The sequence below is a fragment of the Opisthocomus hoazin genome, chromosome 19, assembly GCF_030867145.1.
Source record: "Opisthocomus hoazin isolate bOpiHoa1 chromosome 19, bOpiHoa1.hap1, whole genome shotgun sequence".
NCBI lineage: Eukaryota > Metazoa > Chordata > Aves > Opisthocomiformes > Opisthocomidae > Opisthocomus > Opisthocomus hoazin.
The window spans coordinates 13,649,895-13,671,478 of record NC_134432.1 but is presented as its reverse complement, the minus strand read 5'-3'; the positions used below and the strand labels follow the sequence as shown (position 1 = coordinate 13,671,478).

General features: G+C 40.8%; 2 protein-coding genes across 3 annotated transcripts in view; both read left to right on the top strand.

Annotated features, from left to right (window-relative positions):
* The first annotated feature begins 208 nt into the window (after window positions 1-208).
* SURF6 (surfeit 6) lies at window positions 209-2,963 on the top strand. The gene is made up of 4 exons (XM_075439397.1): window positions 209-404; window positions 776-988; window positions 1,595-1,686; window positions 2,167-2,963. The coding sequence occupies exons 1-4, from the start codon at window positions 311-313 to the stop codon at window positions 2,836-2,838; spliced, it is 1,071 nt and encodes a 356-aa protein (XP_075295512.1). The 5' UTR covers window positions 209-310; the 3' UTR covers window positions 2,839-2,963.
* Window positions 2,964-3,325: 362 nt separating this feature from the next.
* Window positions 3,326-21,584, top strand: part of CCDC180 (coiled-coil domain containing 180) — a 30,370-nt gene continuing 12,111 nt past the window's right edge. The window contains exons 1-26 of one of the 2 annotated variants that reach the window (XR_012765861.1): window positions 3,326-3,525; window positions 4,065-4,276; window positions 5,624-5,706; window positions 6,247-6,356; window positions 6,453-6,581; window positions 6,772-6,882; window positions 7,916-8,011; window positions 8,261-8,424; window positions 8,654-8,773; window positions 9,467-9,546; window positions 10,225-10,313; window positions 10,835-10,954; window positions 11,575-11,748; window positions 12,285-12,400; window positions 13,733-13,859; window positions 14,298-14,337; window positions 14,437-14,666; window positions 15,271-15,488; window positions 15,967-16,142; window positions 17,246-17,429; window positions 17,967-18,113; window positions 18,533-18,677; window positions 18,887-19,003; window positions 19,416-19,514; window positions 19,871-19,984; window positions 20,665-20,864. Coding sequence is in view for 1 of the 2 variants with exons in the window: in XM_075439359.1 (XP_075295474.1) it covers window positions 3,439-3,525; window positions 4,065-4,276; window positions 5,624-5,706; window positions 6,247-6,356; window positions 6,453-6,581; window positions 6,772-6,882; window positions 7,916-8,011; window positions 8,261-8,424; window positions 8,654-8,773; window positions 9,467-9,546; window positions 10,225-10,313; window positions 10,835-10,954; window positions 11,575-11,748; window positions 12,285-12,400; window positions 13,733-13,859; window positions 14,298-14,337; window positions 14,437-14,681; window positions 15,271-15,488; window positions 15,967-16,142; window positions 17,246-17,429; window positions 17,967-18,113; window positions 18,533-18,677; window positions 18,887-19,003; window positions 19,416-19,514; window positions 19,871-19,984; window positions 20,665-20,864 (3,503 nt within the window). In the remaining variant the exon portion in view is untranslated. Of the gene's footprint in view, window positions 3,526-4,064; window positions 4,277-5,623; window positions 5,707-6,246; window positions 6,357-6,452; window positions 6,582-6,771; window positions 6,883-7,915; window positions 8,012-8,260; window positions 8,425-8,653; window positions 8,774-9,466; window positions 9,547-10,224; window positions 10,314-10,834; window positions 10,955-11,574; window positions 11,749-12,284; window positions 12,401-13,732; window positions 13,860-14,297; window positions 14,338-14,436; window positions 14,682-15,270; window positions 15,489-15,966; window positions 16,143-17,245; window positions 17,430-17,966; window positions 18,114-18,532; window positions 18,678-18,886; window positions 19,004-19,415; window positions 19,515-19,870; window positions 19,985-20,664; window positions 20,865-21,584 lie in introns of both variants that reach the window. The other variant, XM_075439359.1, reaches the window with a different exon arrangement.

Genomic DNA, 21,584 nt, shown 5'->3' with positions numbered 1-21,584 from the left:
CCCCCGTTACAGCGGCCCGAGCGCCCTGCGGGGCCCCGGGCACCCCGTACTCCAGCCGGTCACCGCAAACGAGGGGCTGCGGCCCCCGACCGCACCCCAGCGGGGCGAGGCTTCGCGGGGGCCTCGGCCCCGGCTGGGGGCGGAGGAGCCCGGAGCCCCGCTCCCGCCGCCCGCCCGCCCCGCTGACGTCACTTCCGCCGGTGCGCCGCACTAGGAGCATACAGGGCTGCTCCCGCCGCCCCGGAGGGGGAAGCGCGCCCGGGGCCCGTCCGCCGCTCGGCGCTGAGGGAGCTGGGCCCGGCGGGCGGCGATGGCCAGCCTGGCCGCGCAGGACTCCTACCTGCAGGGCCTGGCGCGGCGGGTCTGCGCACCCAGCGCCCCGGAGCCGCGCAAGAGGAAACTCGGTAACGGAGCTGCCCCGCGCGGCCGGGCTGGCGGCGGGCTGGGCCCGGGCAGCGCCGCTGCGTGCCGGTTTTATCAGAGAGCGGTCCGTGCTGGAGCACGGGGCTCCCGAGCGCGGTGCAGCATCAGCCCCGGGGGTCGGTGGTCGCCGGTCGCCATGTGCCTGCGTACGCGTCATGACGGGGTGTGGGAGAACTGGGGCTGCGCTGAGGCGTGCGAGCCTGTTGGGCTCTGCTTAAATGAATCCTAAACTGTGAAATTTCTGGGGATTGGGATAGGCCGTTGCAATGCTGGAGCTTTAGTCTCTGGTAATAATTGAATTTTATGAAGTGGGAACGTAACGTTGTCCCCTTTTGTGTAATTTGTCTTCCAGTGTCTAAGCCAGGCCAGCCCGAGGATGCTGGTAGGCAGCTCAAGAAGAAGAGGAAGAAGCTCAGGAAGCAAGCCAGCAAGACAAAGGCTCCTTCAGTCAAACAGGCGGTCTCTGGCACCAACAAACCTACTCCAGGACAGAAAGCAGCCCCTCAGGCCAGCAAATCATCTCCTCAGGGTGTGACCCAGAGCAGAAATGAGAGTTTGGTTACAGGTGAGGATACCAGCGGTGCCACGGTCTGGTTGAAGTTCCCTGGGCTGAGGTGGCTGCTTGCCAGTTGCTTCACACCTGTATCGTTTGGAGAACCTTTGAGAAGTTCAGCTGAATTGAAAACATCTTCGCTTATTCCATGTGCCCTAAAATTTTGTGCATACGTACGTATGTTTGTGACATCACCTCTGGGTGGCTCTCTGGAAACAGGAGCGTTTAGTCTGAATCGCAGGCTTTTGATGTATTTGAGTAACTTCTGGGGACTGTTGTGTGGGAGCCATCTCTGTCATGCCGGGCCAGCTTTTCATCGTGAATCTGAAAATCCTGATCATGATGAAAAGATGTCCTTGGCATCTTCGTTTCCGCTAGCTTGGCACGTGTCTTCTGGCCTGTTAGGCAGCTGCAGGGCATGCCAGGCCGCTCTGGCTGGCAGTGTTGAGTGATAATATGGGTAGAAAAGGGGGAATTCTAAAGAATTCTAGAAGATTCTAAAGATTCTATTCACAGCATCGAAAGAGCTCTTGGAGCTTTTTCTGTAGCCATAGAAAGTTGTTGTGTTTAGCTAGTGCTGTCTTTTAAGTGTTTTTATTTTCTTCCTCTCATTTTCAGGGAGCAAAAGTGACCTGGGCTCGCTTTCTTTTTCCGCGATGAATCTCTTGCGTCAAAGACTACATGAGAAGATTAAAAAAGCTTCTGGACAAGTATGAGAGCTCTTAATGTGTATCCAAATGTGTGTTTGTGCTGTGTAAATTCTCCCTAGCCTCCCAGCGGATGTGCGAACAAGGCCAGGATCTTACAGGGCTCAGGGTTTGAGCTCATTGCGTCTCCTGAGGAAGCGCCTGTCGGTGTTGCCGGGAGAGCTGTGTGTGTCCTGTGCTCTGGAGCAGCGTGTGAGAAGAGGTGGGGCCTGGCTTGGAGGAGCGCGTGCCTCCGGTGATTTTTAGGAAAAAGAAAAGCACTAAAAGCCTGAAAGGGAACATTGCTGTGGGGTGTTGGGAGAGAGTAACGGGTTTGCAATGCCTTTGTTGGGTCTTATATCTCTGAAAGCTGAGCCCTCAGCTTCTTGCAACAAGCAGTGCATTTCTTAGGAGGAGTTTGAAATCGGGAACTAGAGGACATCCCGCTTGTAGTTCTGCTGTATCCCTTTAAGGCTCCTGATTCGTGTCCATCCTTCTTCTTAGGATGATGCCAAAGAATTATCCCCTGCAGTCCTGGAGAAGAGGCAGCGAAGGAAGTACGAGAGAGAGAGAAAGAAGCGACGAAGAAAAGAGTTGAAGATGAAGGCAAAAATGGAGAAGAAAGAAACTGAGGAGGTACCGGTAGAGCCAGAAAGCAAAAAGGAGGAGAGCACAGCTGGGATTGTCTTTAACAGAGTCCAGGTCCACGAAGAGAATGAGTTGAACAAGATCCAGAAGAAGAAAGAGAAGAGGAAAGCAGTGAAAGGCAATATCACTCCTCTGACGGGCAAAAACTACAAGCAGCTGCTGGGCAGGCTGGAGACCAGGAAGAACAAGCTGGAGGAACTCAAAGATAAGGACCAGCAGAAAGCTCAGGAACTAGAGAAGAAGATGAAATGGACAAATGCTCTCTACAAGGCGGAAGGCGTGAAGATTCGCGACAACGAGGAGCGGCTGAAAGAAGCTCTGAAGCGTAAGGAGAAGCGTAAAGCGCAGCGCCAACGGCAGTGGGAGAAGCGGACAGAAAAGGTGGTGGAAAAGATGCAACAGCGGCAGGAGAAGCGTCGCAAGAACATTCAGAAGAAGAAGAAGGAGAAGATAGAGAAGAAGAAAGCCAGGGCCCGGAAGAAGGGCCGTGTTCTGCCAGAGGACTTGAAAAAGGCCGGGCTGAAGTGAGAGCGCGGCGGCTGGCGGTGGGGCCGGGCGGGGGGCTCTGGCGAGGGGCTGTCGCCCGGGACCAGCCTCGGGGCAGCAGAGGAGCCCGCTGCGTGCCTCTGTTCATTAAATTTCCTGCTCATTGAGTTATTGTAATCGTTACTGTTTTCCGAAAGGGAGAGTGTGGGGCGCAGCGACCCGCTGTCCGGGAGCCCCCCTGCCCTGGGTGCCCCCGAGACCCCGCCCCCGGAGGAGGGGGTGGAGTTCTGAGAGGGCGGGGCGTGCCTAGGCCCCGCCTCCCCGCGCTACCGTGGCAAACGGGGAAGCCTGCCCGCCACGCCCACCCCCCTCGCGTTCCGTTGCTACGCGGCGGGCGCGCGGCTGAGGCGCGGGAGGGCCCGCTTGGCCCCTGAGGGGACGCGGCGGCGAGAGGGGCTCTTCGCTCCGCTCCAGCGCCCGCCGACGTCGGTGAACCGTCACAGAGAGAGTTCTGCCCCCCGCCCGCGGCCACATTAGGGCCTCACCCTCAGGAGAAGGCGCGCAGCCTGGAAGGTTTTGTCTCCCCCGCGGCCCCCCGCGTGGAAGTCGCGGTTCTTCTGGAGGGCGGGAGTGCTGGGCCGCATGGCGTCGGCCGGGGCTGCGCGCCCTGTGCCCGGGGACACGCTCTGCAGCCGGAGCTTGGAGGATGAGGCAAAACAAGAAAAACGGGTAAAAGCCGGCTGGGTGAATCGTGTTGGTCAGTTGTTTGCTGGCTGTTAAGTGGTGCCCTCAAACCAGAGCTCAGTTTCAACTTTTACGCTTTTTGTTTGTTTTAGTGGGAAATAATTATTCTCTTCAGCATATGCTTTGTAATGCGTCTACGGGTGTTCCTGTGTCTTTGCTGTGTGTCGGGGTACATTAACCTAAGGCAGAATCGTTGTAACACAGCAGTACGAGATAAATGAAGAGGCAGGTCAGCCAGATTCTGGCATTTCGCACTCTGCTGCTGACTTTCCTTGTCACCGTCAGCAAGGCACACGGTCCAGTTTGCTTCAGCTTTCCTCTCTGAGGAAAGAGAGACCATTTTTTTCTCCTATTTTGAAAATAGCCTTGGATGAAAACTTCTATGCGTGTGCCAAGTAGTGTTCGTTATGTTACCTTTCTCTCCTACCACCTTTCCCCCACTATTTTTATCAATTATTTTGTTATTCTTCTCTGTTCAGTAGATTGGAAAGAATTTTAACCATTTTGATTGTGATTCTCTGAAGGTTCGCTTTTTGGATGAAGTAAGGAAGACTAGCTTTGCTGTAAAGAGTGAAGGGCTCTCTGTGGTTAGGGATTCTGAGACTTCTACCGATGCCAGGCTACAGCCGCATTACCGGGAGAAGCAAGTTGAAAGAACGCCCTGCAGTGACTCCACAGAAAAGCCACTGGTAGAGAACAGAGGCGTGAAAACCCAATTGTGTGTTGATGACTACAGGTATGAAGTTGTAAGGTTTGGACTGGGAGCAATGAATTCTTGGTCATAGCACTAACGACGTGTGATAGACTGTCTCCTTACCAGATGTAAATTGAGAATAATGAGCTGCTGCCTGTTAAAGTGCAGATTAACAGATTAATATTTGCAATGGCATACATATTGTATGGCTTTTAAGAAGAATTGTGTCTTTTTTGTTCAAAGCAATCTAGATATAATCCCAGCCTGAGAGATGTTTTTGAGCTATATTTTAGATTGTGTTAATGGTTTACACGATGATGCAGCAATGAGTATGTAATGAGCAAGAAAAAAAATTTGGGCATCCATCCTTTTCACCCTAACTCTTCTGCCGCATGATGACACCCTTGTTCTTATTTGCCCCAAGGAGATATGCAGTGCCCCAGCTGATGGGAAGAGCAGTGGGCAGATAAAGGCTATTTCCACATTGCTAGCTAGTTCTTACCTAACAATTCATAGATTTTCTTTTTTTACCTTTCAGAGAGAGTATGTAAATCTTCATAATTTACACGTATTAAACCTAGCATTCATTGCTTTTTATGCCATCATAGCAGATGTGAGTTTGTGATCAACCCAGGGTAGGTGATTATTCAGCCCAGTTCATCTCAGAAGAAGCAACATTAGTTCTGTACACTCCCCTAGTGAGGCCACATCTGCAGTACTCTGTCCAGTTCTGGGCTCCCCAGTTCAAGAAAGATGAGGAGCTACTGGGGAGAGTCCAGCGGAGGGCTACGAGGATGAGGAGGGGACTGGAGCATCTCTCCTGTGAGGAAAGGCTGAGGGAGCTGGGCTTGTTTAGCCTGGAGAAGAGAAGGCCGAGAGGGGACCTTAGAAATGTTTATAAATATCTGCAGGGTGGGTGTCAGGAGGACGGGGCCAGACTCTTTTCAGTGGTGCCCAGCGACAGAACAAGGGGCAATGGCACAAACTGAAGCAGAGGAAGTTCCAGCTGAACACAAGGAAGAACTTCTTCCCTCTGAGGGTGATGGAGCCCTGGCCCAGGCTGCCCAGGGAGGTTGTGGAGTCTCCTTCTTTGGAGATATTCCAGCCCCGGCTGGACGCGGTGCTGTGCAGCCTGCTCTGGGTGACCCTGCTTCGGCAGGGGGTTGGACTGGGTGAGGTCCCAGTCCAACCCACAGAGGACCCACAGAGGTCCCTTCCAACCCCCAACATTCTGTGATTCTGTGATTCTTTGAACCATATTCTTTAAAGTTAGAATGATGCTTATGTTCACCTAAATGTTACATTTTGCCAATTAAATTGAATATGACACCAATTGCAGTTCCCTACTCTTACATATTTAGTACAAATCAAAGCTTTATTCTCTTTCAGAGAAGCTACAACATTTCCAAAGGCTTGGAAAAGTGTAGAAGTAAATGCAGCTGAGGAAGTCAGATCACTACCTGATTTTATTGGTAAAATTTATTTCACCTAATGCCAGATATTTTAATTTGCGTTTTTAGGAGCCACCATACATATAATGTTTTTTTTTTGCTGAACAAGGTGTGAAATCAAGCTCAGAAACCACCTGACACATTTTTGATGGTTTGTGAGTAATTTTGAAGGTGAAGAGTCTACTCTCTACAAAAAAAATGTTTGTAAAATTGTCAGTCAATCACACTTTATGTTTAGATGGTAAATTCCAGTTATGATGTAAGCAGATCTCATTCCTGAATGTTGCCATTTTTTTCATCATACCTGAACTTAGTTCATAGCTTCCATGCTTTTGTCCTTCTGAAAGTCACAAATTAATAAAATCAAAAGAAATTTTAAAATATGCTTTACTATTTTTAATGTACATTTGCATAGATTTTCCTTCCCGTGGAAAGCTGTCGCGCACTGCAAAAGCTGCACAAACTGCAGAGGTCTCAGTGTGGATTTAGGGATTCATGTGTGTGTGTTATGTATTCTGCAGCAACAGTTCCAAGCTACATCATCCTCATTTTTCTTGGCAGTTCCTGAGAAAACGGGGGGTAATATCTTGGAACACCTGTCAGAACGCCGGCAAGGCCGTCATCGTGAAGCACTAACCGCAATGTATCAGGAGCTTGCCTGCATTGGCAGGGTAAGGCTGGAGTTTGTAATCCAGATAGTATGGAGTGCTATACTAACGTCAGGGCCTAATATTCAAATGATCAGACTGACTTCCGTACCTTTTTAGGAGATGGAGCCCTTTGTTTTGGAGCCTGGAAAATTCCTTCAGGCAAAACTGATGGAGTCTGACAGAAAAATTGAACTTCTGTTTAAGAAGATTGACTTTCACCTTACTCTGGGAGATTTCTCAACTGAGGTAAGGCAGCTCATGCCACTGTCTTATCTTCATTTATTTGTACTCAGCCTGTGTATCATAGCTTCTTACATCTTGCTGTAGTTTTAAGATATAAATGCTTGTTTGGTTTGGGGCCTTTTTTTGTTTGTTTGGTCGGGGGGTTTTTTGACATTTACTTTTGAGTGAGATTGTGAGTAAATCCTTCTTGCAGGATTTGGAAGAACAGTGGAACGTCATCCATCAGGAATCCTTGACCAGAAGGAGGTGGATTAGGGAAATGGATGAATCCTTAAAAAAGGTTGAATGGAGCCGAGCTGATAAAGTGAGCTGTAATTTTAATAGCTGTCAATTAAGCATAAGCTTATTATTATTTGCTCATAGTGCTGGATGCAGAGCAAAGTGCAGCTTGTTTCCACAGAGGTCAGTGAGGTCTGCCAGGGGTTCTGTTGTGTAGGTGGTTACCTACACAATCGATAGATCATTCTCTCATTTCATACCCACATAATCAGGAGAAGATACTTCTTTTCCAGTTGCAAGGTGTTTGTTTCTTCCACAATTACCTGTACTAAAGATGCAAGGAGTATGTGAGCTGCTTCTATTTTCTGCAGGGTTATTTGGGACAAACTGTCACCAGATCTCACGTTGTTTTGTTGGGACATACCTTTTCGGCAGCTGAGAACGGGCACAGAAGTGTCCTAGCTAATTTTAGTTTGGTAGGCTGGGTATCAGTAGCAGAGATGCTACTGTTACACAGGCTTCAGCCTGACCTGTAAAAGCCGTTGGACATCACAGGAAATGTTTGGATGAGTAAGTGGATAGTCCATAAGGAAGTCCTTGCTATTTTGTCCTTGTAGGCAAACAAAAGCTATCTGTTATACCTGTGTCGGTTTGTCCTCCCTTTGTAAGGTAGACATGATGATTACGTCCAACAGTATCACCAGTAACTTTTCTGTTTGATTAGTTGTGCAAAGTGCCAGAAGTGACCACATTTTTGCTTAAAATTTCACGTCCCCTGAAGACAACCACTGGTGGATTCACTACAGATATTTGAAAGGAAGTTTGTTGATTTTTAAATTCAGATTGCAGCCTGTCTGCAGAGCACTCAATTATCACAGGTAGTGAAGAGAAATCAGTGGAGTAGTAACAAAATGGAATATTTTTAGTTACTATTTTTATGAATTACTAAAAAAATCAGTATTTAACGTAGGTATTTTAAGATTCACTTCTCAAGCTGTCTATCAGCCAATTGAATTTATTTTAGTGGAGAAAAATTGTCTTGTTCACATATTTGCTTCATGTGGAAAACTGACATTTGAGTTATACACTTTTTTTTGCTGTGTTCTTTTATTGCACAGATAACAGATGTACTGAGGAAGTATACTGTGATACTGGAGGAAATAGCCGCCTTCTTGTCAGCTGATGTTTACAGGTTCATGAATGATGAGGCCATGGTAAATCTTTCATGCTGAGTCTATTTTACCTGCAAAAAGGTAGCAATCTGAATGTTCCCAGAATGTCTTTTTTTTTTCCAACTGAAATTCATTATTTCTACCAATCAATCACTGCAATATAGTTTTCTATTTTGCAGGATATTCTTTATAATTTGTATTCTTTTTCCCTTGTTTTATGTAGAACAGGCAAATTTTTTTTTTGCATGTTATATGCTGCTTTTATTACTGTTTTTATTTTCTAACACACAGATGATTAACAGAGCACTGTTGGCTAATCAGAGGGCAATTGCCAAGCTGTTCCTTAATCTGATGGAATCAGAGATGAAGAGGGAATTATCACAGCGATCAAGATGGCAAGACAGAGTCGAGTACTGGAAGCTCATCCAAAAGAACCGTGTAGTTCACAGTTTCAGGTCAGAAGTTTTACAGTTATGTTCTGAAGTATGAATAGTACAAAGTGACTACTATTCACTTGTGTTTTCTATAAATGGTAATATTTTATCCGTTTTCCATTATAAAACTCCAGAAGAACTTAACATTCTTTTTTTACCTGGTTTGTATAAAACATATTTTGTATTTGTATTTCAAACATGAAATTTTCCCAAACAGATATTGACTTCAGTATATTTTTCCATCCTACAGAGAATTTATAGCCAAGGAAGAAATACAGGATCCCCCAACTGTGAAAACAGAAAAGCAAAATATGATAATGGATCAGATTTTACTTAGTGAAAGGAGACTGAAGTTTTTGCAGCAGCTTGGGTATGACAAAAGAGAGAACAGGAACAAAGGAAAATAGAATTCTTTTTAGAGTTAATGAGGGACTGGACTACAATATGCACTTTGCTGCATTTCACTGTGCAATTGTACAGTGTGGCAGTAAAGAAGGGGCTAAACATCTTTGGTAAAGCTCTTTTTAATGGAAAAAAAATGCATTCTTGTTATCAGTGTACCAGTTACACAAAATAGGGGGTGATCAAGGGCTGGAAATGCAGGAACACAAAAGTAAATCTTACTAACATTTGACACATAGCAGAAAGGGGTAGACAAGGATGGGTAGATAAGTAAAAATTGGTGATCTTGTCAAGGTATTATTTATGTGTGGGAGTTTAGTTTTTATAACAAATTAAGAAAGGATTCTTGATAGAGATCTAACACTGCGATGTTTGAATGTCCATCCTGACAACAAGAAGATGGTTTGGGTGCAATGCAGTACAATATTTACAGTTTTTCTTTTACAATGTATGTAGCAACAGGATAGATTACAGTTAGTTCCTTGTCAGTAGGCAATGGGCTTGAAAAACAGCAGTCATCTCGTTTTATTTTCATTGCTGATGTGGATGTAAATAAAATAGAGCAAAGTAGTATGGTTACTCTAATTCATAATTTTATCCTTTAAGAACTGACAGGACTATATTTGAAGATATCTGACTCTTTTTTTTCCTGTTTCGGTAGTGACTTTTTGCCCCCAACACACACAAAAGCCGAGATAAATGAATGGTACGGATCTTTGGTGGATTTAAACAAAAGTATAGGTAAGTTGGGAAATCATAAAAACAGCCTGGATATTTGAGCCATTCTTTCTTTCTTTTTTTCCAGGCAGTAATGAGTTGGACAGTTGCTATGAAAGTATATGTTTGCTGTAAGCTATGTTGCGTGTGTTCCCGTGTACCTTCTGAGTTGCTTTGAGCTAGCAATAGGACCATCTATTGCATCAACTCCCTCTCGCCAGCACAAGCATTGATGCATGGTGAGATCTGGCAAGAACTGACATGGTTAGAATTAATCTGGGGAAAATAGAAGGTTAATTTTAATGCAGATCAGTTCTGAATCATACGAAAATAATCCTCTTACCTCTTGGAGAATGTCAGGGGAAGTATTTGCGATGCTTCCTTGCTCCGAGTTCTGTAGTGTGCCTTCCCTCTCCGTGTCTGCCTTCTCTTTCTGCTCAGCCTGTCTTAATGTTTGTAGCCTGTACAGTAGCAAAGAATTTGCTAGCAATTGTAACTCACCACTTTTAAGCATAATGATAAAAAGATCTGTATTAAAACATCTGGTTTTATTGGTTGATAGTGTCATACAAGTGTGAAGACACTAGTGGGATATATTACCTGTGCCGAGACTCAGCACAGGTCCTCTGTTGTGTTTCCGTTTCACCCTGCACTGTGAAATATGGAAATCTTTGCAATGGTCTGTTATTCCATATCCTCCAGATAACCACAATGCGCAGTGTGTGATGAAACTACGCATCCAATATGAGATGGTCCAGCAAAAATGTTTGGCAGAAGTGCAGTTATGCAAGGTTAGAATCATAGCTTTACAAACTCTTGGAAGGATTGTTGCTAACAGTACACAATATGGTGGTACCGTAATATGGATTTGAGGATCCACCAAATATTGCGATAACTAATAAAATTACTTTCTGACTTCTGTCTTATTCTGTTAGAAAACTTACCGTGCATTTTGTTTCACAGTAGCATGTGGTATTTGTACTTGGAATGTGTAAAAGCAGTAATAAATGCCAGTAATGAAAGGAGTACTGTCCCACGTTGAAGTGAAAGATGCAGGGTCAGAACCCTAAGCCTTTGTGCTGAATCTGTCTTATCTTGGGAAAGAAATTCCACCTCTCTGCCTCGGGTCTTCCTTTGTGTCCAAATAGATTTGTACTATTTACTAACGGAAAGTGTGATCTAGGGGGCTGAATCTTTCTCTGTCCATTCACAAGAAAAGAAGAAACACTAAGTTTAGCCATACTCTCTGAAAGCCACACAATATTTGTTATATTATACGCACGTCAATAACTGTAGTATTCTTTTAATTTAGAATAACCTGTTGAATCTGAATATTTGCACAAAAAGTGAAGCTGAAGAACTTATGAATTCTAACTTACTTCAGTTGACTGAGAAATTGAAAAGTCATTTTGAAGAACTGGAGCATATGGATGTATGTTTGTTACATTTATTTTTGTTGTTCTCTGGGAGTAGTCTGTTCTTCCTGCGCTACCGCCTGAAATATGCATCTTAGGCTATTGTTGTCACGTTAGAAAGAGTCCATAGGGTGACTGAACAGCTGCCTCACAAATAAAGAAGTTTGGTGAGATTCAAGGAGAATAGGTCATAATTTTTTGGTTTATATTTATGAGGTTGTCAGGGATGAATTAGGTATAGCTCATCCTGCTTGGAGTCAGAGGGATAGATTTAAATGATCTCCCAAATCTTTCAACTCTATCTTTTGTGATTCTGTACATGAAAATGACTGGGCAGTCGTTCCTAAAATAATGGCCAGATACTTCAGGGCATATGCAGAACTTGTTAATTCTGCGCTTTGCAGTACCAGAAGAATAAAAGGAAGTTTTGATATCTCAGCTTCTAGAACAAAAATCCACATTCTTGTCCAGTTTACTTGGACTATTTTGTCCGGTTTACTTGGACTATTTTTCCCTCTTCAAGTAGAAGAGACCACCCAGACAGACTTTTATCATGTCATGTGTACCCTTACTCATTTATTTCACCTTCCAGCAAACAGTTTAATAATGACTGTTTCACTTAAATGTATTTTTTTAGAGACACTTTGAGGAGCTGTCTAAACAGAATGAGTGGAAGTGTAGAGACTTGTACAGCTATTTTCAGGATGCTATGGGTCTGTGGGATGTCCATCAACTCAAACTGTCCCAGCAAGAGGGTGAACTTCAGAAGAAATTAAATGAATGCAGATGGAAGCAGGATGACTTAATACAGGTATAAACATAAGAATAAGGATGTAGTATGATGTAAAGAAAGGAATTCTTAGTGCAGACAACCCTCTGGAACTCAAAATAACTGGTATAAAATTTAAAACGTAATCTTTGACGTTTATACTGGAATTTCTTCAGGGTAGTTTCATCCTGTCGGGTGCATTTTTTGCCAATGGCTTGATTCACACTTATTGAGCATTCATATCTTATTCTTGATATGGCAGTGGTAATAAAGATTATATTTTCTGTGCTAAGTGGCTGCAAGTTTCTGTTACGTGTAAGATCTTGTGCAGGTATAGAGGCTTGTTTTTATGTCAAATTCTTATATTTTGGGTATATCATGCAACTTGGCGTGGCAGCATCAGAGATGTTGTTCATTATCTATGAAAGATCTCCAAAACAAAAAAGTTTTGGTAAGGTAACTTCCCTTCTTAGTGTGGAATACATGTACATAATTCAATTATTTGAATCCTAAATAGTTATGAAGCATTTTAGTAATTACTGAATCATTTTTACTGGGTACGTTTTATGTGGCCATAGACGATGGAAGCTAATCTGAATAAAATTTTGGATCAAATGAGAACAGCGAGCACTGAAGAAGACCTGAAGAAGTGCTTGGAGAAAGCCCGTTCTTCTTTAGATGACATTAGAGCTGGGTATGAATTTTGTAGCACAAACTTAACAAGTAGAGCATATATGAATGTTGGTTATACTACTTAGGTCTCGTTTATGCTGTAGTGTGAAGGTGTGGAAAAACTCCATGTAAGAATGTAAAATCAAATAATTTCTGTATTGAACAAGATTAAGGTAAATAATACCCACATTTTAGAAGTAGGACTAAGGAAGACCAACAAATACTGGTATCACTTAAAAAATATACCAGATCAGTATTAGTATGTAGTATACCATGTCGTCCATGCCAGTGGGATAATTACTTATTCAGAAGGTAAAAGCAGAAGTTCAGATTCTTGAATCATAGATCTGTGCCATCACCTGTGCTCTGGGCTCAAAAATTTGGTCTCTCTCAAAGTCGCAAGGACTAGAAGGTACTAATAACTTTCAGATAGCCCAAGTATCTATTTTGGTAATCTTTCTGTTATGTTTCTCATGATCAGGCATTTGCATCTTTTAAATCACATAAAAATTGGCACATACCACTCTTCCTGCTGAAGATCTTAGCAGAAGGTTTGAGGATTAAATAGCCAGAGAGGAAGCAGTTGTATTTTCACACCCGGAAGGTCTTTTCTGTCTGTTAGGAGGCATTTTAGAAGAGTGGTGTCGACCTGAGAGGCAGATACACATACATGCGCGCACACCTCACACTGTAACTGTGTTTAGAGCTGTTGACTCAGTACTCCTTACAGTTATTAGGACAGTTTAAAAAGAAAACACAAAGGTAATGTACCTTTTTAGGTGAGTGAAAATACAGTGAGAGGTTGCAGAGATGGAAGGTAATCTATCTGAACACTTGAACACGTACATAAATTCCTCATAATTATCTTTGTATAGGAGACAAAGCAAAAGTAAATGAAAAGAGGTGTGAACATTGATTTTTCTTGAATCAAGACTCAGCTTGAACCAGTAGTTTTCATTTCCAAGTAAAACTAAAATAAACCAGAAAAGCTTCAGTCACAGCTGAGTGCGATACAGGACTAGCATGAAGACGGTAATTTGATCTCTTGCTTCTAATATTCCTTATGTAAGCACAGGTCTTGAAGGGTGTCCCATCCGAAAGGAAAGATCTAAAGTACTTCATTGTGAATATTTCCCAGCTTCTGTGCTTTTGTGTATTTGTAATGAACTAATCTCTACAAACAAACCAGGATGTGATTGTATTCAAACTAAACGGGTATAGTACAGTGTTTAGCCTAAAGGTTTCATGAGTTTGGTCAAAAGGTTAGATTTGGATTTGAAGACATTGTAGTCATATTTCTATTTTATTTCTATATATACGTGAGTTTCTTAAACAGTGACCTTAAATTTGACAGGTATGAGACACTCAACCGAGTTCTAATGGATACAATAACGGCTTACCCAGAAGCTATTTTGTGGGAATTGCTTTCTTACAGTAAATCCATCTGCCAATATTTTAATGTAAAAGAAATCTTCAAACAGGTACAAAGAAAACAAACTTCTTCTGGTTTAAAATGTTACTGGTGTATTAATTTTTTGTTTGGGGGAAAACTTACGTTAGCTGTAGAGTTTCGATTGTACAAACTAAAGCATTGTTTTGGCTGTAGGACTCAAGTGCTTTTGGCGGAAATGGGAGGGGGGAACACAAAACCTTTCTCTGTCCCACACATTTAACTCTGTCCTTGTTACAAACTGCATTTCAGCAAATTCGCTTGCCTTTTAAACAGAAAAATATAAAGTAACAAAATTATATTCATCCATTTGAGGGTTATAGCTCCTTTCGAAAATAAGTGATCTGTTCAAGACTATCATATCTTATCAAAATAGATACATTTTAAGAAGGGATGTGAATTTCTTTTAAGCAAGCAAATCCTTATTTTAAATTGTGGGGGGTTTTTTGTTGTTTTGTTACGCTTTTAGGACTTGCAAGGAGAGATGGACTTCACATTTCAAGATCAAGGTAATACCTCAATGGTACAAACAGGTCTTTTTGCTTGCTTGTTTTTCAATCTGTATTTCTGTGGATTGTGACCAGTAAAACTCTGCTTTAACTGGAAAGAACTAGTTAAGGCTTCAGAAGCTGAATGTCTGGTGGAGCAGCAAGCTGAGAGCATTGTGCAAGAAGACGAAGGAAAGCAAAAGACTGATAGTTGTCAACAAGAAAATGAAGAAACACACATAGCTGAGAATGAGGAGATCTGTGCACAGGAAAATGAAGAAACAGAGGAAAAAGAAGATGGGGAGAGTATTCCTCATGAAAGTGAAGAAACTGAGCTTGCAGGACAGGGGGTAAGCTCTACACGGGTAAGTGAACAAAAGAAAAATTGACGGTGAGGCAAGTCTTGCATAAAATAATGATGAATTGGAAATCTTTTTGCTGAGGTAAATCTAAATTCCTTACAGTGATTAGATTTAGTTTGTACACAAAGCACACAAGATTCTTTATTGTTTTCATTTATTTCTGGACTCTTAGGGCTTTAGAACATTTTTATGGGGAAATAGAGTGTATAAAAGAGTTTACAGCCATTCCTTATGCACTGCTTTTAACCTTGTAAAAATCCTTTGCGTAGATTTTTTTTATTATTATTATCTTTCATTCTTTCATCATGATATTCTTAATCCATAGTGAATTATTTAAGCTGTATTTGTATCTAACCTTTAGTTTTTCAGGTGTTTAGTTATGTGGATTTATTACCATAACAAAAACCTTTTAACACATTGATGTGTCTGCCTGTTGAGACTTGCAAGCATATTCTCTGTATGAATGTTGTCCAAATTGAGAACAAGAACATTATTCTTAAAATCCTTAGGATTCTTATAGTAGCTTGTGCACTGTTCATTCTACACTTATACCTTTAAAGGTGACAGGTGATAATTTCCCGTTGTTCCCTAGGCTATGTTCAGCAGCAGCAAGGCAGAAAGCTCAGAAATTGCCGCGGAGACCTTTTCCACTTCTAGTGGAAACTGTTACACAGTTCTTAGAGTTGAAGAAGCAGAAAAGACTGACATTCTAGAGACGTACTTTACAAAATATGAAGAAAAAGAATCACTTCCCGAGTACCTGAAACATGTGCTTATCAAAGAAACTGTGTTTGTAGAGCTGAAGAAACGGTTAGTAGAACCAGTTTGTGTTCTTCCCTTGCCTTTAGCTACTAGAGAATTTTCAGCTGTTTGGAAGAAACATTAGGCTAAAGATGCAAAAATTATCTCATTATTTTAATGTTATTCCTCTTTTTAAATTGATAACAATAAGAGAAAATTTTTGTATCGCTTTTCATCCATGTCTTTCAAAGTACGACAAAGCGTTTACCTCTTACAGAACATTCGTATTTCACAGAAATTATTTAGTGAGAAAACATATTACAGAAAGGCAAGTAATTTGCCCAAGTTCCCTGCAGAGCCACGAAGGTAAAGCGCCTGGTATTCAGTAGTATGCAGCCAGCTCAACAACTCTACCAGTAATTTGCAAATGGTAATGAAACCAGATCTTCCTATAGCCAGAAGTTAAAGTTGTAGAATTAATATCTTTAATAAATTCTTATTTATTACTTACTGTTCCTCACTGTAGTATTTCTTTTACAATTCATAGGATTCGCCTCGCCTTTTTTGAACATTTGGAGAAATGGTTTGCAGAGTCCTTGTCCAAAGCCTCTTCCTTTGTAGCTGCCAAGGAAGAGGAGCTGCATTCAGAACTTCAGCTGCGTCTTCACTTGCATCAAGAAAGGCAGGAGAATATAGAGACAACTATCTACGAAGTTAGAGCTGGTACTGAGTTATTTTTTCTCTGAGCATTACGTGTCTTCATTTAGAAATTATCATAAGTGGACCAAAATCTGTTTCGGGGTCTGTTGACTTGGTATTAGAGGACAACAGGAGGCAGCTGAGTGTCTACTAATTCCTGGTGTAATTTGTTACTTGTATATTTTAAAAAGATATTTATTTTCTATAGCTCATACTGGTTTGTACTGTGTTATGTTTGGAAAATGCCCAGCAGTGCTGTGATCAATTACTTCATTGCAAAACATGGAGAACATTCAGTTTCTATTGTCAATATTTGTGAATCCTTGTTCTCCTTGAAATTATTTAACAAGAGTTTGCAGCGTACAAAAAATAATTTTAGAAGTGTTGCGGAAAAAGAATGAGCAAGTGTTGGGTGAGACAAAATGCCAGGGCTTGGCTTCTGAACGCAGGAGAGGAAGGGTTCAGCTGTATGAAATATTAGTGAGCAGCTACAGATTGGCCACTAATCAGAACTCTTTTTGTCTAAGAAGTGTTGGGTGTTTCTGGCTGAAAAAAATTATTTAAGGCAGGTTTGTTCGTCTTTAACATATAAACCAAAAAATCCTCTTTTGAGAGAACAGACAAAGAATTTTTCAATTTCACTTTTTCCTGCAAAGAGGATAGGTGTCTTTTCTGGCCATTTTCTTGACATTGATTGTCTGGCTCTTGATTTATCCAACTGTCATTCCAGAAGGGAGAACAAAAAAGATTTTTTTTTTTTTTCCCCACAAAAATAGGAAGAAGTGTATTTTCCATTAAAAAAAAATCTTTAACTTTTGTTACAAGACTGAGAACAGAGAGATAGTGGAGATGTCAGCAGTGACCAAAAATAGAGGAAAAAGAGGGCTTAGAGCCACCAAAAGACATTTGTGATTTGAATGGATTAGGAGCTGCCAGAGCTACATGTCAAACACAGGAGAAATGTCAAGAAACAGAACTGAATGTATTTTATTTGTGTGTTTTAGCCCCTCTGAGATCTGGCTCAGTTTATTTTACCACTGTTTCTGATAATAGGTTGGCTGGTGGTTGGGTTAGCCCACAGTAAACAGGGAATAATGACCTTATTGTGAAACTTCTTTGCTTATCAGTGGAACTGTTACTTCACAAAGAGCATCTAAACAGCCACTGTGCAGGGGTGGTGGAAGCTCTGAAAAAAGAGAAAGCTGAATTTCTCAAATTTTGTGATCAGCAAAATAACATCAGCAACAACTTACCTTCACGATTCCATGACATGGAGTCTGTCCTCCTCCTCAGCGCTCCTATGACTCAGAAGTAAGTGCACTGCAGGTGTTGCTGGCTGTGAATTTCCATACTTAAATACTCTTGATTGCTCTCTGAGATGTTCCTGGTTTGCATTCTGAATCTATTTTATAAGTCATTGCTCTTCAATGAAGACTGCTTCAGGAAACTTTAAAAACATTTAAAGAATTTTTATTTCCTTTATCTCCCCCTGAAGAAATTAAAATCAGTACTGAATGGATAGAAATTTTCATGTCTAATTTTCAAAGTGCTGGCAGAAAACTAGAAAGGTTGTTTCCTCTGTTTAGATTTTATCCGGTTTACTGAACCTGCACAGTAACAGCAATTGACTAATTGGTTTTGAAGGATACTCTTCAATAGCATCAACTGCTTGCTGCTATCTTCCGAGTGTTCATCAAAACAGTCACGGTTCAGTGAACTGCTTTCAAAATACTAAAACACTCCTGAGTCCTCAGATTTTGTTTGTGTTTTTACAGCCAGCAGTCTCTGAATCATAATGTGTGCTCCTCTTTCTATATGTTTTCCCTGTCTTTTATTATTTGCTGTTAGGTTAGTTTCTTTCAGCCAGAGTCTGCACTCAGAGCTACATAATCATCTGGAAGTGATCCAGGTTTCCCTGAGGAGTTACCGGAAGTATTTGGATGAAGCTTTAGGAAAATTAAGGGATTCGAATGTGAATTTTCTCAAAGCATGCAGGTATAGAGATTTCATTGGAGCGTTGTTTATAAATAGTTACCTATTTCTGGGCATCAGTGTCTGTTGCATGGGCAGAACAGTAAAATTAAAGTTTATTTTCTTATTCATAGAATCACAGAATCACAGAATGTTGGGGGTTGGAAGGGACCTCTGTGGGTCATCTGGTCCAACCCCTCTACCGAAGCAGGGTCACCTACAGCAGGCTGCACAGGACCTTGTCCAGGCGGGTCTTGAATATCTCCAGAGAAGGAGATCCATCTAGGTTTCTATTTAAAAAACCAAATCTATTTTGTTAAGCCACAATTACTATACTGTTTTCATCACATTTGTGTTGATAGCTGTGTCTTAGGGCTGCTTAGCTGAAACAGCCTTTGAGAAAAGGAAGACTCATAGCCAATTTCTTTGCTGGTTGCTTTCAGATTATTTTTGGAGGGAGGTAATTTTACTACTAAAGAGGTAAAGTCTTCCAGCAAGCACCTTCAGAAAGTAAGCAAGCGTATTGACTCTTTTGAAAGGTTAATCAAGATAGATATGGAGAAACTGGAATCAAGCTGCTTGAAGCAGGTGTGCAGAGTTTCATTCTTTCAAATTATGTATTATATTGACAGATTTGATGTGATTTGTAATCAGTCTGCTCTCAAATTGGGACTGTAAGACTGTTCCGTGTGGAAGTATATGATGGAAAAAATAAATAGAAATGATAGATACTATTATTTAAGTTTTAAAAAGTGAAAATTAATTAGTTATGTCTCTTCTTTCTGGCATTCTTAAAGGCTACTAAACTTATCAACCAGTATGAAAGAAAGTTCTGTTATCTCTTTACGAGTCGAGTCTTTATGGAGAAGATCCGACGACATTTGAGAAATCTACGTGTGCAAATCAGATCAGAGGTACAAACAGAAACATCAGAACTTTGTTTAAATTAGTTGTAATAATTTCTCTTTTATTTCATTGAAGAGATTTTGGGCCGAATTCAGAGTAGACAAACATTGACTTTTTATATTAATTCAAAACCTGTTTTCTGTCATTATCAACTTAAAACTATGTTTTTACTACTACTGCAGCTATGCTGGAACAAAATGGTCCTGCAGCACGTTGAGTATGTGCATCTGACTAGACCAGCATTTTTGTGTGGTGCAGTAAAGGATGTGAAGTGTTGCTTTTGTGAATTACTGTTTTCTGCTTCTCCTCTGAGTACCAATGATTGAGTGTTTCTACCAGTGAGTCAAGTGGCTTCAAAGTGGAGCCTCTGAAAATCTCTTGAATATGATTTTACTTCACTGGTATCTGTTTCTGCTTTAGGTAGTAAATTCCAATTTGCAGGCAGTGATGTTAAATTCTTATCTGGAGAAGCTCCATCAGAAGATAGATGCTTGTGCTCATCCTAATGCAGATAAAGAAGTAAGTTCCAATCAGCACGAAATGGTATTTAATTGGCTTGGTTTTAATTTGACTCACTACATGTTTGTATAATGTATAAACTAATACTTTGGAGGTAGACTAATGTTTATACACATTCAGGGAGTGGGTGGAAAGAGTACTTTACCACAGAATTTTTGCTCAGGAAGGTCCTGTACCTGTCTTCCTGTTTGCCAAACAAAAAACTCAGCCTCTCTACAATCTCATTGCTTCCCTGTATGTGTAAATAAAATGGTGACAGAACAGAGTCAAATGATGTTATATGCAACAGTCAGCATATTTGAAAACTCTGAAATAGCTAGTTTAGTAATTACTATGTGTATTATCATATCTTTCAGGCTTTGACTTGTGTAGAGTTGTATGATTTTGCCAAAGTAGTGCTGAAAGAACTGAAAAAGAGGAGCCAGTATCTTGACTGCTTGCTAGTAAAAGCAATGAGCCTGCATGATAATGTAAGAGAGCATTGAAGTTTTCTCTATTTTATGTAATATTGAGTGAATTTTTATGTGTATATGTTTTAAAGGTTTTTCAGAATCTGTGCTTTGAATTTTCAAATGAAGAATGATGCTGCATTATGCCAGGCTGTCCAAGACGTTGTAACATTAGGTCGACTTTTTTAAGAGATTGAGTAAATCAGTCACCACTGAGTTTACTAAATGTTAAAGATGCGCAGCATCACAATGAGTTGCTTAGTTCTTCACAAGAGTTTTTTTTCAAGGTGTAGCACTATTCATAGATAGATATTTCATGATTTTCTTTAAGTAATTAAAAAAAAAAAATCGAATGTGTCCTGAAGAGATTTTTTTAATCAAGTGGGGCTTTTTTTTTTTTCCTTCGTTGTCTGGAAAGTCTGTCTTTGTTTCATAATCTACAGTTGTTCATTGTTTTAATGATATATACTTAAATATTGCTTATGATAATTATAAGAATCTACTCTTAACTGCTTTTAAGTGTCTCAGAGCTGTATAGCTGTAACAACATTTCTATTAGAATTGTAAAAAACTTCCTTTCAGCATGTGAAGCAAAATAGTGTATGTTTGGAAGATCTGCTTTAGTAATCGGTAACTGTATATAATGCTTTCACTAACTGACTACTACAGTCAACAGGGTTTCGTTTTTCTTCCCATTTCAGGAGGACTTTACCACTTTTGCAAAGGATGTTGATTTACAAGGTCCAGTTGCTGTTGCCATTCGAACAGAGTCTCTCAGAGATGAGAACAAAGTGACGGTGATGGGACTGGATCCTGTCAAATTTCCTTTGTTAAATCCAAGCAGCATGGAAAAGTCTGCAATTGATGATTTATCAATAAGCGTTATCAAAAATTTACTGGAGTAAGTACTCGTTTGTCTAGAGGTATTTTTCTGTCACTGTATTTATATTTTCTTTGTTGTGTATTCATCTTCTCTTCATGAGGCTCATGATAATGCTGCAAGGGGCTTCACTACAGTGTTTTTAAAGTTTATGTTCCAGAAGCATATAAAGGTTTTCCTGAATTCATATTTTGTAGTTTACCTTTGTATATGCAGAACTCCCAAATATAATGTTCACAGGCAATACCACTACATACTTTCTGATTAGCCTAGCTTTAAAAATCAGTCTAGCTGAGATTGCATTCTTTTTAAGAGCAGGATTTCTAATAGCAGAAAATACCCCATTGTGAGTAATAAGTGACATTTAGTTTATAGCACTATGATAAATTTTAGGTATTATATTTTTGTCTTCTAGAGCCTCATTTTGGTAACAAGGTGATTGCATGCTGCATAGTTGAATGAACATACAAAGTGTGAAATAAGCAGTATGGCAAGTGTGTGATTTGCAAATAAGTATTTTAATGCAGTTTTGCTTTTAGAGATTCTGAAATTCCAATTAAACCGTTAGTCCCACAGAAGTACTTATATTTACACTGTCAGTTGTAAAAGTAATCCTATCTGTTAAATATTATCTCAGAAATTTAACTGCACTTAGCACATGGTAGCGATAGAGAACTTGTATGTTATCTAGAGGACTATCTAATATAAAATAGCAGGGTATTCAGTAGCTACTTAGCTCTT